Source organism: Pleurodeles waltl, chromosome 12 (genome assembly GCF_031143425.1).
Source record: "Pleurodeles waltl isolate 20211129_DDA chromosome 12, aPleWal1.hap1.20221129, whole genome shotgun sequence".
NCBI classification, from domain to species: Eukaryota; Metazoa; Chordata; class Amphibia; order Caudata; family Salamandridae; genus Pleurodeles; species Pleurodeles waltl.
In genome coordinates, this window is record NC_090451.1 from 527,963,744 (window position 1) to 527,979,588 (window position 15,845).

Sequence of the window (15,845 nt, forward strand, 5' to 3'; positions counted from 1 at the left end):
AGTGGCTAGGCCCAAGAACTTGGCTGGGAGCACTGCAAGAGGCCTGTCACAGCACCCTACCTGACACTTTCCTCCTCTGTTGAAGTGCGTGCTCCAAAGTCACTCTCTCCTCTAAAGCCTGCTCACTGTTTCCTGCCAGAAAGGGATGATCCAACGCTTCTACTGAGCACATCGCTGGCTGGCGGGATGGGGTAGGCAATGGAGCTCACCCACAGCAGCATCACACCGTTGGCCCCCCATGCTCCTCCCTCTTCACAAGGCTGCTCTCCAGCTCAATGAACCTGTCGAGAGGATAGGAGTGCCACAGGACAGGCAGGATCTGCTCTGGCCCAAAGTGTCCAGATCAGGGCTGTCCACTCAAACCTCAGGCACTCGTTTGAAGAACCCGATGCCTCACATTCTTAGTATTTGGTCCCCAGTTTCTAATACCCATCTAAGCCATAGGGACCCTGTCATGTCTTGCAGCGTTCTCCGACTAAAGCCTTCTTCATTGCTGCTTCACCAGTCATCCTTGCTGCCCCATGTTGTGGTCACCGCACTGGTCCACTTTGGAGCACACTGGGGGACAAGAACTTTCCCAGAGGCTCAATTTCTAATGGGAAGTCTCCATAGTGACTTTTGGGTGTGGACTCCCCTCTCTACAATTTCCCCCGCCCCCCACCCCAGGTACTCGAGTCAGTGTTGGAGAATGCCGCTGGATGATAAGAATTCGGCTGCTCGAATGGGAGCTGCTCAGCTAAGCATCCGGCACCATCTTGTGCTTTGGCATGTCCCACTGTTAAATTTCTATAGCTCACTTTGCCCAATGTGTTTCTTTGTGCTGACTTGAGCACAATTGATAACAAAATAACAAATCATTGATTTGATGTACTTGTTAACCCGAACAAGGTGGGGAAAGGAAAAGGCATCTAAGAAAATAGCACACTTAAATTTATGGAGGCAAATTGTTATTGGGAGTAGTCTGAGGCAGACCTTGTCAAGTGTCCTGTATATTTTTGGTAATAATCCCAATTAAATGTAACCAGTTTTTATAAACTGTTTATATTAGAGTTTTCATATTCAGATGAAAGGCAGAAATACAAGGCATTTGCATCCATCCTGAATCATTATACAAGTTCTGTCCAGTGGTTTGCTAAACTGTGGTCAACTTATTTGGCCATGAATTAGGTGATGCCACCACCTGCTTTGTATGTGGTGCCTGCTAACTCGGGTGAGACCCCTGAACTAGGGAAGGAAGATGACGATTTGATCTCAGTGATTGTCTAGACCATATATGAGGAGTATATGTTGGAAGGGTCGGAGCGAACCTCCAGCTGGGCTGTGGTTGGTGTTGTGAGTGGGTGGAGGGTTGAGCTGGCGTCCAGCAGCTCTGGATCAGAGTAGTGAATGGTGACATTTCAGGAGGAGAAAGTCCCTGGGGTGTAGATGTACGTGAATGGAATCTCCTAGGGAGATGAGTGGCAACTTGCCCTGCCTTTTCCAGTGTAGGGCACAGCGAGTGGGTGAAGTAGGTGGCATACATGCAAAGTTTACCTCTTTGTTGGGTTCACAGGGTTAAGTCATCGCTTCGGGTGAGTTTTCTCAAATGTGTTGAGGAGGGCATCCCCAGGCTGCGTAAGTCACTTACAAAGGTGTTGGATCTCTTCATATCACAGCGCCTTCCATTCAGCGACCCTATTTCCACATTGCCTCATGCCACCTCCAATGGGGCCTGTGCCGCCCTCCACTGCATGGTGAGCGCTCTCTTAGTGAGCAATAGGGCCATAGCAGTGAAGAGTGTTCTCACCTTGTGTCTCTTCATACATTTGAAGATGCCATAGGCTCTAGCCTCCCCATGTTAATATCTGTAAATTCATTGACCTTCTGTAACACAGTGTGGATGAAATGCCAGTAAGTGGATACGACTGGGCAGGACCACAACATATGCTGTAAATCTGCAGAAACCAACCAGCACTGGGAGCAACTGATTTGTGCGATAGAGAAATAGTTCTTCTGGCCTTGTAAAAGAGAGAGAGTTGTATACTTTTGAAATGGATGTTTCTAGACACTTGCTGAGGGAATTCCAGAGCCTGTTCCCACTCTGTCATGTAATGCCCTTCCTGTGTCGTCCTCCCATTTGCCTCTCAAAGCCATTAATTGGAGCCCAGAATTCCTATATGACCTTCTACAAACATATTATCAGGTGACGCCCTGTCCCCATCTGTAGCAAGGTCTGCGTGACTGAGTGTTTGGGGTTCTTCTTCTTTTGTGAATTAGAGGGTCTGACGTGTTATGAACCAGTCTGTAAGTGAGAAATTGTCCTCTCGGCAGAGCACAATCTGAGACAAGTTTGTCAAAGGGAAGGAGGTGGCCATTGTAAGAGGTCCCCCACTGTGCTTAGGGATTGTTCATGCTAGCTTCCCAAATTGGAGGTAGAATAGGAGCCAGGAAATTGTGGTAGTCCCTGTAAAGGGAGTTCTGGGGTATATGGTGGGTGTGAGGTGATAAACCCTTGCATGGCATTTGCAGGCAATTGTGACTTGTATGGACCATGCGGCCTGGGGCGTAACTTTGGGGAGCTGAAAGTCATTGCATGTCTCTCCAGTGAGCCGCTTAGCTAGCCATCGTGATAACTACTGTACTTGCGCTACTAAGTAGTACTCCTCGAATGATGAGGGTTCCCAGCCCTCCTCTGCCGACTGGCTGTTGTAGCTTTTTCAGTGCTATTTGATGGCACTTGCCTCCCCAGATAAGCTCCCCTAGCAGGGTGTTGAGGTCCTGGGAAAAGCATCTGGTGGGGTGACAGGAATGTTTACGAAGTAGGAGAGCATTCTAGGTAAATTATCATTTTGGATAGGGCTATTTTTCTAGTAGTAGCTAATGGTAGGGTTTTCCAGAACTGTAGTTGAGGTTTAAGGGCATAAAGAGGCATTAACCCCCCTTATCCTGACCAACTCACAGAAAATATAATCCCATGTGAGTGTGTCAACAGTTATTACAAGATCCAGGCAACGTGCGGGAACTGCCGTGTGGCTTGGTCCATAACGTGAAACAGTTGTCAGATGTTCTGAGATGTGCTACTTCCTGGAACAAAGCCATTTTGATCAGAGTGAATTAGCTCAGGTAATATTCAAGTGTATCTGTCAGCCAAAATCTTCTCCAGGATCTTCTCATCAATGTGGAGGATGGCGATTGCTCAGTATAATAATTGGGTCGGAGCCCTGTCGGGTTTCAGAAGGGACTCCAGGAGGGATTCTCAGAGGGACGGAGGCAGCTCCCCAGTCTGCAGAGCCTCATTGAACATGTCCGCTGGCCTATGCGCAAGGCTCATGGAGAAGATGCTGTGGTATTTTATCAGTAGCACATCCAGGTCTGTGGTTTTATTCCTGGGCAAATCTTGAATGTCCTATCTGATTTTAGGGATTGTACTGCAGGTGTCTACGTCATCTCTGAGGGCGACAGGAATGCTTAGGAAATGAAGTCCTACCAAGAAACTTTTGACTGTGTTCATGCCCGGGGTTTGAACAGGTGTGCTACCAAGCTTGCCACACAAGGGGCTATCTGGACTTGTTTCCTTCTCAATGTGTCTTGGCTACATAGGTACTGAAATGAAAGCAGCCTAGCCGTTCCATGAGGGCAACATGGTGAGTTTTAGACTCAGCCAGCACAGGGCCCTTGGAGATGTCCTTAATTACTGTTCTTTCCAGAGTAGGTATGAGTAGCTCCTCCTCCCCAGTTCTCTTTAGAGTACTCTAGGGACCACTGTTACCTCCTGCAGGCAGACCCCTCTCGAGACTACCTCAAAAGCGTCCCACATGATTGCCCTAGTGGATGCCATGGTATGGTTCACCTTGAAGTAGTGCCTAATGTGTGGCATCAGGGATTGGCAAAAAGCGGAATCTTCTAGTGTTTCCCATGACAGGCACCATGTAGATACTGGGGCATTCCATGTCATGCCCGCTATGTGGGCATCATGGTCAGAAATTATGCACCCTAGATAGTCTGCATGGGTGGCCATGTCTAGAATGAAGGTGGAGCATAGTATGTGGTCAGCACAGATAAAGGTTGTGCAGGGTAGAATAGTATGTCCAGAGTTGAGAGTATGGATGTAGGGTTCCCCAGGTATCTGCGAGCGCCCACTGTCCTTCCCTGTCTATGACAGTGTCTAGCAGTTGGAAGGGGATGCCTGGCATAATCCACACCAATGCTCTGTGGGCAAAAGCTAAGGAGGTGGTGTCAAAGATGGACCCTCTCCAGCCTTTTTTGGAGGCGTTGTAGTTCTGTGGCCATGGTGTGTGTTTTCTGAAGGAATAAGATGTACGCCTTCTGTCGCTTAATGTATGAATAGACAGAGTAGCACTTTTTCGGAGTGTGCATACCGCGTACATTCAGGGTGAGGAAACTTGTCTTAGCAAATATGGTCATTGAGTGTGTGATTGTGCATGCTGGGGTGAGGCAATGGCCACTGACCAGAGAGCCCCCGTTCTGTGGTGAACTGGATGAACAAGAGAACAAACAAAAGTAAACCTGTGGGGCCTGCTGCTAATGGCCCCAAACAGACTTGCGCATCGAGCGATTAAGTAAGTTTGGGCAGCGACTTAGCGATAGAGATTGATTTGCGAAGGTAAATTTACTGTGGATTCCAGCATCTGATATGATCGGGGTTCAACAGTGGTGGTTTGGACGGGGTTCCCACCACCACCTGAGAGATATGTGCCGGGTTTTCATGAGTCCATAGTCCTCAGACATCTTGTGGACTCTTTGGATATTATGTCTGGCCTTGTGATAAGTTTGTCCCTCCACATCGTGGATTTTATGGATGTGATTGCTCGTGGAATGTAGGCATAATTTATGGGCCAATAATCTGTCAGCTCTATTTATAGTTCATAATAAGTTTGATGTACATAGAGGAGTTTATTGGACGCCTCTTTAATCAAGAAATGTTCTAGCTCTCCCGTATGTGGCGTAGGTCTCGCAGGGTCTGCTGTGTGACCCATCTTTGTGACAGGATTTGGCTTGTGAAAGTTGGGTTTTGAGCTCTTGTCTGTGAAGCCTGATTGCTCTATTGAACGTCGCTGTGTGTGATATCAATCCCCCCTGATAAATGCTTTCACTGCGTCGCTTGGGACACATCATCGGTATCATTGTCCGCAAAATAGTGTTCTCGGGTATCTTTTATGCATTCGCAAAGGGTTGAGGGGTGTCGGGCCCCACCTCTAAGCTTACAGGAGCACATTCTGACAGAACCTTAATCACAATCATGGAATCTAAGAGGCAATGGAGACAATGTGCAAGAAATCAGGAAATAATTGTTGCATGAATAAGTCTCATGAACATTAGAATAGAATGTGTAATCCTGTTTGCAGAAATGTAGATGCCACCGAGCATCTATTGAAGAAAAGTATGAGATGCCGGGGAGAGTCAAAGCCGGGGGCGGATGGGGTCTCCCTGCCTCGAATGGGAGCGATCAATGCCAGCATCAAGGGCAACATTAAGATCCCCTCCTAAGAGTAAGTCGCCCCTCACAAAGAAGAAAATTCTCAGAAAGAAATTTGTGTAAAAAGCCGTGCCCTCATTGTTAGATCCATAGAGAGAATATTGACATTAACTAGGAACCCAGGGTTCCTCTGAAGCCCACCACTCAGCCCTGTCTATCTTTGTGCATGCTGTTGAGCTTAAATAGAAGGCCTCGGTGGAATAGGATGGCCACCCCCCATGTTTTTTGTATGAAGAGTGTTATTGTGCGGGATACCAATAGGAGTGTAAATGCTTGGTATCTTCTGGGAACAAATATCTCTAATGTAAGAGGGCAACATCCACTTCTCGGCTACGCAGCCAATTTGCTAGGGCCCTGCGTTTGATTAGGGAATTGAGACCTTGGACTTTTAAGGTGATAATATTGAGAGTCATTAAGGCGCTGTATAGAGGTGAGCGCCAACCATAGGAAAATGCCGAGAACATGCACCCTCCACACCACCCCCATTTAACATACACTGCTATTGTGTCAATGTAAAATAAACATTAAAAACAATGTCAAGTAACCAAACTAAAATGCAAAAAGTGCCCAGACAGGTAGTCCAGGATCACCCACCCCCTACATGTTATGAGACATAGATCTTTAGTCATGGGTCAACAAGTTGTGAGAGTGAGCTCCTAAGTGGAAATTGGCTCCCCCCTCCCGAATTCTTACTTGGTATCTAGGTAATCATAGTGGAACAGAGTTCGTGGAACCTCGTGCATCTCACCCCTTGTCCGTCAAATAGACTCAGACCTGGGACCCATCAGTGGCCTGGATGGTCAAGCTGGGATATCATCGTCTGAGGAAGCATGTCTGTGGTCCTGTGCAGTGCGATGCTTTAGCTTGCGTGCTTTCTTTTTCATTGACTTAGTCACTTAAAATCACCATCCTTCCCCTTGGGCAACCAATGAAAGTTGTTTGTAGGAAGCTGGCTCTGTATATACTATCTCAAAGTGAGAGATAGTGTGCACAGAGTCCAGGGGTTCCCCAAGAGGCTTGACAGAGGCAATAATAGATAATACTAATGCTCTATTTGTGGTAGTGAGGTCGAGCAGTTAGGCTTATCAGAGGATAGTGTTAAGCATTTGTTGTACACACACAGGCAAAAAATGAGAACATACACTCAATGACTCAAATAGCAGGTAAGTACATTAAATGTAAGATACTTTGCATATGTATAGATAGAACTTTGAATCAAAACAGTAATGTACACAGTTTTGCATAAAATGGCAATAAGCTATTTTAAAAGTCGACACTGCAAAATTCAGCAGTTACTGGGGGAGGTAAGTACAGGTTAGTTTTTGAGGTAAGTAAAGCACTTACGAGTTCAGTCTCCAGAGCATAGGCAGCCCACCGTTGGGGGTTCAAGTCAACCCCATACACCCAGCAACACAGGGCTGGTCAGGTGCGAAGGTCAAAGAGGGGCCCAAATAACATAGGCTCCTATGGAGACACAGGGTGCTCTGGTTCCAGTCTGCTAGCAGGTAAGTACCTGCGTCCTCGGGGAGCGGACTAGGGGGGTTTTGAAGAATGCTGGGGGAAGGAGCAATTAGGCACACAAAGTACACCCTCAGCAGAACAGGGGAGGCTGGGTGCAGTGGGCAAACATGGCGTCGGGTTTGTGATAGAAATCAATGGAGGGACCCGGAGGTCACTCAGACATTGCAGGCAGGGCACAGGGGGGCTCCTCGGGCCAGCCACCGACTGAGCAAGGGTAAAGGCCACCTGCTGGTCATTGCTGCACTGTTGGTTGGTTCTTCATGGGCCCGGGGGCTGCGGGTGCAGTGCTTCTTCCAGGCATCAGGTTTCTTTTCACCGGGCAGTCGCGGTCAGGGGGGTCCTTAGGATTCTCTCTGCAGATGTCGTCGTGGGGGTGCAGGGAGTTCGGCTGAGGGTGAACACGTTGTTGGAGTTGCCTGGGGGTCCTCTCTGTGTTGTTGGTTTCTCTGGACATGGGCCAGGGGCGTCAGGTGCAGAGTGGTGGGGACTCGCGCTTCTAGAGTGAGGTGGGAGTCCCTTTAAAGATGGTTTCTTCTTGCTTATTTAGACAGAGCCACTGTCCACTGTAATTTCTTGGTCCTTTGTAGTTGCAGGGCAGTCCTCTGAGTAAGCAGAGGTCGCTGGGCCCACAGGAAGCGTCGCTGGTGCAGGTTCTTTGAATCAGGAGACAGGCTGGTAGGGCTGGGGCCAAAGCCGTTGTCGTCTTCCTTCTTCTCTGCGGGGTTTTCAGGTCAGCAGTCCTCCTTTTAGGTCGTCAGGAATCTGATTTCCTGGGTTCAGGGTCACCCCTAAATACTAAATTTAGGGGTGTGTTAGGGCTGGAGAGCAGTAGCCAACGGCTTCTGTCCTTGAGGGTGGCTACACTCTCCTTGTGCCTCCTCCCTTTGGGGAGGGGGCACATCCCTATTGAGCTAAATCCTCCAAATGAAGATGGAGGATTTTCTAAGGAGGGGGTCAGATCAGCCCTGGTCACCTTAGAGGTGGACCTGTTTGAGGGGGTGACTCCTCCTTGTTTTTCTCATCTCCCCGGACTTGCTACCAAAAGTGGGGGCTGTGTCTGGGGGGGCGGGCATCTCCACTACCTGGAGTGCCCTGGGGAGTTGTAACACCAGGCTTGAGCTTTTGAGGCTCACCGCCAGGTGTTACAGTTCCTGCTGGGGGAGGTATGAAGCACCTCCACCCAGGACAGGCTTTGCTCCTGGTCACAGAGCACACAAAGGCACTTCACCCCATGTGGCCAGAAACTAGTCTGGAATTGGAAGGCTGGCAGAGACTGGTCAGCCTAGCATTAGCAGCTGGGCTGGCATGCAGGGGGCATCTCTAAGATGCCCTCTGTGTGCCTTTCTCAATAAATCCTACACTTGCAGCAGTGTTTATTTATTGTGCTGAGAAGTTTGATACCAAACTTCCCGGTATTCAGTGTAGCCATTATGGAACTGTGGAGTTTGTGTTCGACAAACTCCCAGGCCATATACTCAGTATGGCTCCCCTGCACTTACAACGTCTAAGAATTGGTTTAGACACTGTAGTGGCACAGTGCTTATGCAGCTATGCCTTCACCTGTGGTATAGTCCACCCTGCCTTAGGGCTGTAAGGCCTTCTAGAGGGGTGATATACCTATGCCACAGGCAGTGAGTTGTGGGCATGGCACTCTTAGGGGAGTGCCATGTCGACTTAGTCTTTTTCTTGCACCAGCACACACAAGCTGTGAGGCAGTGTGCATGTGCTGAGTGAGGGGTCCCCAGGGTGGCATAATACAAGCTGCAGCCCTTAGAGACCTTACCTGGCCCACAGGGCCATTGGTACCAGGGGTACCATTTACAGGGGACTTATCTGTGTGCCAGGGCTATTCCAATTGTGGAGACAAAGGTATAGTTTTAGGGAAAGAACACTGGTACTGGGGCCTGGTTAGCTGGGTCCCAGCACACTTTAAATCAAAGCTGGCATCAACAAAAGACAAAAAGTTAGGGTGTAACCATGCCAACAGTGGAATTTTCCTACACTGTTGAATACTGGGGAGCCTGAGCATCAAGCGGTAGAGGCATCCCAAGAACCTCCTGTGCCTCCGCTGGCATGCGGAAAGCCGCTCTTTTGTCATTTTAAGTTAAGTGGGGACGTAATGGGAAGCGCCAGCGATAGATCTTCTGTTCCCAAAGGTGGTGGGTAACATCTTGAAATTCCTTGCAGCAGGCCAACGTGTGGGCAGCAATATCCTGGTAAATGGAGACAGTGTCACCCATAAAGGTGATTGGTTCCTGATGTCTGTCAGCTTGCATCACTTTTTCCTTTACATGAAAGTATTGGATTTTGTTGAGGGTGTCCAGTGGCAGATTCTTTTGTTGTTGATAGGCCGAGTACACCCTGTGAGTACAATCCAGGAGTACCAGCTGGTCGTCTGGAAGGCCCAACAGGTGGGTGAAGAGAGCCTGAACATGTGTTTCGAGTTCCGAAGAGGGGTTGATCATAGCGATAACCCTGATGTGGACATTATTACATGTTGAACGATTTTCCAAGTTGCCCAGTTTATCTCGAAGCAGATCAAAGCTTTTTCTCCGATTTTTCAGTGTGTGTCCTTCGGTCTATATTTCAACAAGCAGCAGTTGGATATCTTCTTCTGTCGCCAGGGCTCATCCCCACTGTCTAGGTCTGCATTGTGAAACCAGCCTCCTGCAGGGACCTGGTGTTGGCACTGCATTCTTGGGAACCCCATAATGGACATGGGTCGTTATGTTGAGGCCTTCGCATAAGCAAGGTATTGTTGCTCTTCTCCCTAGAGGGGCTCAGAACCTCAACACGCCAAGGGACACAATGATATTTTCCAGGCTCTCCTGTGGAGGTTGACATGGGGACGATGTGGCTCTGAGCCGGAACAGACAGACCTCAGTGTCACAGGAAAAGCGCACAGGCCTCCAGCAGCAGGATCTTTATTTCAGGACACTAGAAGCCAGATGTGCAAAGCTTTTTTCTGTGCGCAAACAGTCCGATTTGCAAAATCGGGCCTTAAGCGCACAGAAAAAATGCATTTTGGTATCTACAAGTGTTATTTTGTGATTTGGTAACCTATTTACCGAATCGCAAAACAGGTTTGTGAGTCGCAGTTAGGAAGGGGCGTGCTAAGGGCGTCCCTAACCTAATTGTGAGTTGCAGTGAAATGTATGATTGTTTTACGACCATGAATGAGGTCGCAAAACAATCGCAATTACCAGCAACTTCTGTTTGGTAGTAACCCATTCACAAACGGGAAGAGGTTCCCAAGGGAATGGGGTTACAAACATTTTTTTAAAGCGGACCACCGCCTATCTTAAAAAATGAAAATAAAACTTTTCAGTTTTATTTTTGTTTTTCATCCTATTTTCCTTTAAGGAAAATGGGTTACATTACAAAAAAAAAAAAAGCTTTGTTTAAAAGCAATCACAGATATGGTGGTCTGCTGTCCCCAGCAGGCCATCATCCTTGTGATTGTAGCCATTAACTGTGAGTTGCAAATTGCGACCTGCCTCATGAATATTGATAAAGCAGGTCCCTTGGCTACCCACTGCGAAACGCTAAGTGTTGAAGACACGGTTGTACATTTGGTATTGCGACTTGCAATATGCGAATTGCAAAAATTCGCAAATTGCGAGTCGCAATACCAAATGGTTGTACATCTGGCCCTAGATGTGCGTCAAAGATACTTGCAGTGACCCCCACATGTTGTTCGGTGAGACCATCAATGTGGACACTGAGTAAGCTGGGCCACAGATATAGGTACAGGACACTCAGCTGTTAGATCATGCCAATTCACCCCCAGGGTCCAGAGCCTTATGTCTCACATTGGGCCTCCCAGGGTTGGTCGGGCCTAGGAGGGTTCATTCTTCACTCTGATTGCCAGTCAGTCCGTTTGTCATCCAGGTCAGCTCACATGCACTCCTCACATTGCGAGGCTCTTCAGTTCAGGTGAGGCTCATCTGCGGTCGCTCTTCACTTCAGAGGGCTCATGCACATAGGCCTCTCTAAACGTCCGCGCCGCACCTCCAAGCCTCACGCTGCTGCGCTCCCTTCTCTACTTTTCAGCTCAAATCACTTCCCTGATTTATGTCTGCCCCTGTTTCTCAGGCGATTCCTGGCTGTAATGAGGCCTCACAAGGTGCCGCCAACCCGGGTGGATTTTATCTTCTGTGCGGCCCGAGCCGCCGCTGCTGCCTAGGAGCTGGCCACGCCGATGGGAGCAGTGTAGGGCCCTGCACAATCACCTCCTTGTTACAGAGCGGTGTTCTGGAGCCACCAGCCCAGATGGAGAGGCTTTTGCGCGGCTCTCAAAATAGCCACCACAACCATGCCGCCACCGAAGAAGTGGTTATATCGTTTTGGGTGCCCTCATGGACCCATCTGCACGTCAGAGCCACCCCCTCTGTTTCGGCATCTGATTGCATATAAGTAAATGAAAGTAAAGGCCTTGCTGCTGCTGCTGAATGTCTTACAGCAAAAGCTATAGTTATGTTTGCTGCATGCAGAAAAAAAATGTCTTAAGCTAATTTATACCATGATTATTTCTCAGCTGTTTTTCAGTGCTCAAGAAAACTAGTGTAATCCTCCTTTATTTGTTTTATATCAAGGACTCACTCAAAAGCCTTTTACGATTGTTTCTGTTTGTACATCACCCAACACTGGAGAGGGACATAAATATGGTATTAGCAATTTATTGCACACAGAGTTTGAACATATTTACCTTTTCAAAATGAAATTTTTATGCTGGAAAAAAGTGATGTTGGTGCCATTACATCAGCAAAGGTTGTCTGTGAAATACAAGAATTCACTGGTAGTCACTCTTCTTGAAACAATTTGGTTGGATGCTTAGTTCAAGCTTTGGGAAAGTGGATTCATATTTTGGGTAGACAGGTGCCCATCTCAGAGGATAAGACCATCAATCCAGCTTCTACATATTGAAACAAATAGCACAAAACTTAAATCATGCATTTAGTAAGACCGCAACAATGGCATAAGGAAATAGAGTGAAATTCAGCATTGAAGAAAGAAAAAAAAAAAAAGGTTACAAATTTAGAAATCAAACAAGGTAATGTGCATTTTAAATATAAGGTAAACTGGGATGGACAGGTCAAGTCGTCATTATGGCTACTGAAATTATGTTATTCATACTGTAACTGGGACAAATGCTGTTTTTTGCTCTTGCTTAAAGCTGATTATTTTTTTAATCTAGCCTTTCGACTTTAGAAAGATTTTATCAGAATTTCAACCCTGCCATTTTAATGATCTGTTTTGATATTGGGGCAAGTGCCATTTTGTGGATAAACGGCTTTGGTATGAGCAACGATGTGACCGGTGGTGCGAAAGTATGGGAGCTCACACACATTTTAGGGCTTTCCCATTGATACATTTCCAAATTAAGCATAGAACTCTGTTTTGGACCTGATCTATAGTCAGTAAAGTCAGTTTAGATCTCATGTCACAAAAGTTATTATTTTTCCTCCAACCAAAAATGTAGGGGATGGCTCCAATTTGGGTTATATATGATTTCTGATTCACTTATTCCCTTGACATGTCTTCCTGGTTACCCTGACACAGATGTAAAAATGGCATAGGGATGTACTGGGAAACCTTTTATGACTTATATATATATACACACACATTAAAGGAGCATTCAATGGGGGTTAAATATGTGGCCATAGTATTGTAATCTAGACACTATCACTACTGCCTAGTACAGCTCTCCGTGCTGGTTTTTAGAAAGAATCTAGATGGAAGTCGATGGATTTCACAATGGCCTGTATCTGTGGGTCATATGAAAGCTGAGACTTAGAGAACACCTAGATTCCATGACACATCGACTTAATGCTGTCTGTGCCTGCTGACCTTCGGTCCATGACACTTGAAATATTATTGACCGCTGTGAGAATTCACTTTAGCATGTTTGTATGATTGGAAGTGTTTCAAGTTTATCCCAATTTATTATACCTTGAGTAGCCTGACTCTTCTGATCTGTCCAGAAATCTTACTAGATCTGTATAATCAGTTTGATTTGCCTGCATTGAAAATAGACACATTTGCTTTCACCAGAGAAATGTCTCAGCTGACAGTTGCTCTTTAGCCTTATGTAATGTTGGTGACCCTCATGTCTGGCATGTTCTGAGGGAGTCACAAGCTAACATTGCCTTGCCCTCACTTGTATTTTGTCTTTTCTTTCTTAGACAACAGTCAATCTTTATCTTGGTGCCACCATCCAGCGGAGGCTCAGTGTGAGTGCGAGTGTAGCAGGGGAGTCTGGCTTGATGAGCTGCATGCTTCCAGATGACCTTTTGGTGGAAATTTTGACTGAAAGGATGCAGGTAAGAACTCTGGGGATCAGGACTCGTAGCATAATAATAACCTTTATAATCAAGTAAGGCTCAACCTGGCCAACTTGTATGTGTAAAAGGTACGTGCTGCCAACTCCCCCATCTTGTACCTAGAGGTGGGCAAATGAATATGGAGCTCCATAACCATGCATGTATACAAGTGTTTAATCACTATTTTGTTTTCTGTCCCTATTTCCTATGCTTCGTCTCTTGTCTGCTTTGTCAAACGTTTTCCATCCCTAGGGTGCTTCATCTCGCACGCTGAGTTAATTTCATTTCAATTAGTTGTTAATTTAATGGCTTGATTTACTATACAATAGAATACTAAAGCTTGTTAAATAACACATATGTTTCTACAACCCAGGATCTGCAATAGCATTCATACATTCTTTAGTGTATCCACGTAGGAATGTGTTTCCGGATTTTGATGGAGAACTAGTGTTGCAACTTATTTTTCAACTATATCAGATAATATTTATTAATACATATTATCTCTGGAAGATCTTAGCCTACGCGCTGCTTTCAGACCACACACAGACATCAGAAATTTTACTAGTAACTCTAACTCCCTTCCCGGATATTGGTATTTGATATATATTCTCATGGTGGCATGTCTCTAGAGCCAGATTAAAAATTGACATTTATTTTTAAACTGTATCGCTCTATATTTTTTTGTTTCTCTTCTTTTCTGTCGATTATTGGATGCATTGAGTCTTTTTTTAGTCTTTTTAATGTGAACTGCAAGTCTGCCCTGGGAGAGTTGCAAGGACACAGGAATCTTATTGCAAATGCTCTCTCCTCTTGCTGCCCTTATTTCCTCCTGATTGGATTAGTATGCTCCAGAAAAACAAAAGGTTTCATTTACCTATCATAGCTAAACAAATAAAGTGAATCTAGGGCATATATAACCTACCACATGAAACAGATGCTCAGGTCAACAGGTATTGTACCACCCTTGTCCTTCGGGATAAGAACATAATGGGCAATACATTCCCCACAGAACATTAAATAGCGCATGTTCCGAAACCTGTTGAAAATTCTCCAAAATAGACCAGTCCATGCATTTGAACCTATCTTGTCTGTTCCCAGAAAAGGCAAGAAAAATTATTACACGTAACTAAATATTTACAACATTTTAGTCTGGGAAATTAGATGTATTTATACATTAACGTGTTTTGTTCCATATTTAACTGCACGTATCAACTTCAGCAGTTCATCATCTCACTTCATGTTATGTAACCACCTATCATTTTCCTCCTAATATGTTTTTGTACTGATAACACATGTTTTTAACATATGCACTATTTGTTAAAATGTATGATATACTGAATGTGCCTAATCATTTAACTATTACTGTTTTCAAAGAAACCAGGGTTTATCATTCTTAGTAAACACTGAGTGGATTTATCGACCCTGTAAAAATTCCAAATGTGTGTAACATCTGTTAAAAATAAAATACATTTATGGATCATTAACTACTCTGTAAGTAGTGTGTGACATTATTAAGATGTGCAATGAACCTTAAGATAAACGTATTTTGACACATAATTTTCCCTGCCATTACTTTGAATTCGATAGCACTGTGGCATGCATTACAAGAGGATGCAAAACCCAACTCCTGTTTGCGCAAAGCTCAGAAATATTATTTTGTTTAAATGTATTTATTCAGCACAACAGCGTTGCATTATTCAGTAAACAATATCAACAACGTGACCAGTTAAAAGTGCACCAACACATAGCCACATTTTCAGAGCGATATCCAGTATTCCTCAGTTCCTTAATGACCTAAAGGGAGACAGCAAGTAAGAAAATACAGGAAGGGGGCGTGGCCTGCAGCTGATGAAGCCGCACGCCTAGTGCGGAGCTTCCGGCACCGAACACAGGGCTCGTAAAATCCTGCACCAAATATAACTCCAAACATAAACCCAAGCAGCGCCTTTTGCCCCCGAATACCTGGGGCACCAAAAAAAGTCACCTCACGAAATGTGGATAGCAGTGCGACGAGCAACGAAATCACCAGCCGGTGAACTCCAAAATGCCGGCCGCGACTCAACCCTGAAACGGAGCCGCGTTACCTTCATTGACGGGGGCTGGAGATAGCCGGAGATCGCAAGCGCCTGGAAGGAGCACTTGCAATTTGAGAAACGCGAGTGGCGGCAATGCCCCACCCCGGCATACATCGGAGACTAAAGGGAGAGGGGAGGGAGATTGAACCGCGACGAGCGTAGTAGCGATCTGGTCCATCTCAATCGGACCGGAAGAATCGCTCGAGAAATTAGTTCCGACCGAGGCGGATCAGGAAAGTAGCCTGGACTCAATGAGTTGCCCCCTACCTTCCTGTTATTGAAAGTGAGTGACGTTGGGCGGGTGCGCGATCCTACTGTGCTGTGGCCAACCACGGAAGACCATTGGAGTGGAGGACCAGGCTGGGTATAGGAGTGTCTCGGGGGTGAAAAAGACAGACAATGCCAGTGGACTCCATATGACCAAGTGGCTGCGTGGAGGAGGGCGACCAG

General features: G+C 46.1%; 1 protein-coding gene across 2 annotated transcripts in view; it reads left to right on the forward strand.

Moving 5' to 3' along the window:
• The window catches only part of HYDIN (HYDIN axonemal central pair apparatus protein), a 2,122,366-nt gene that overhangs the window by 1,349,940 nt on the left and 756,581 nt on the right, over window positions 1–15,845 (forward strand). For both annotated transcript variants that reach the window (XM_069217473.1, XM_069217472.1), the window contains one exon: window positions 13,183–13,320. In XM_069217473.1, coding sequence (XP_069073574.1) covers window positions 13,183–13,320 — 138 coding nt within the window. The remainder of the gene's footprint in view (window positions 1–13,182; window positions 13,321–15,845) is intronic.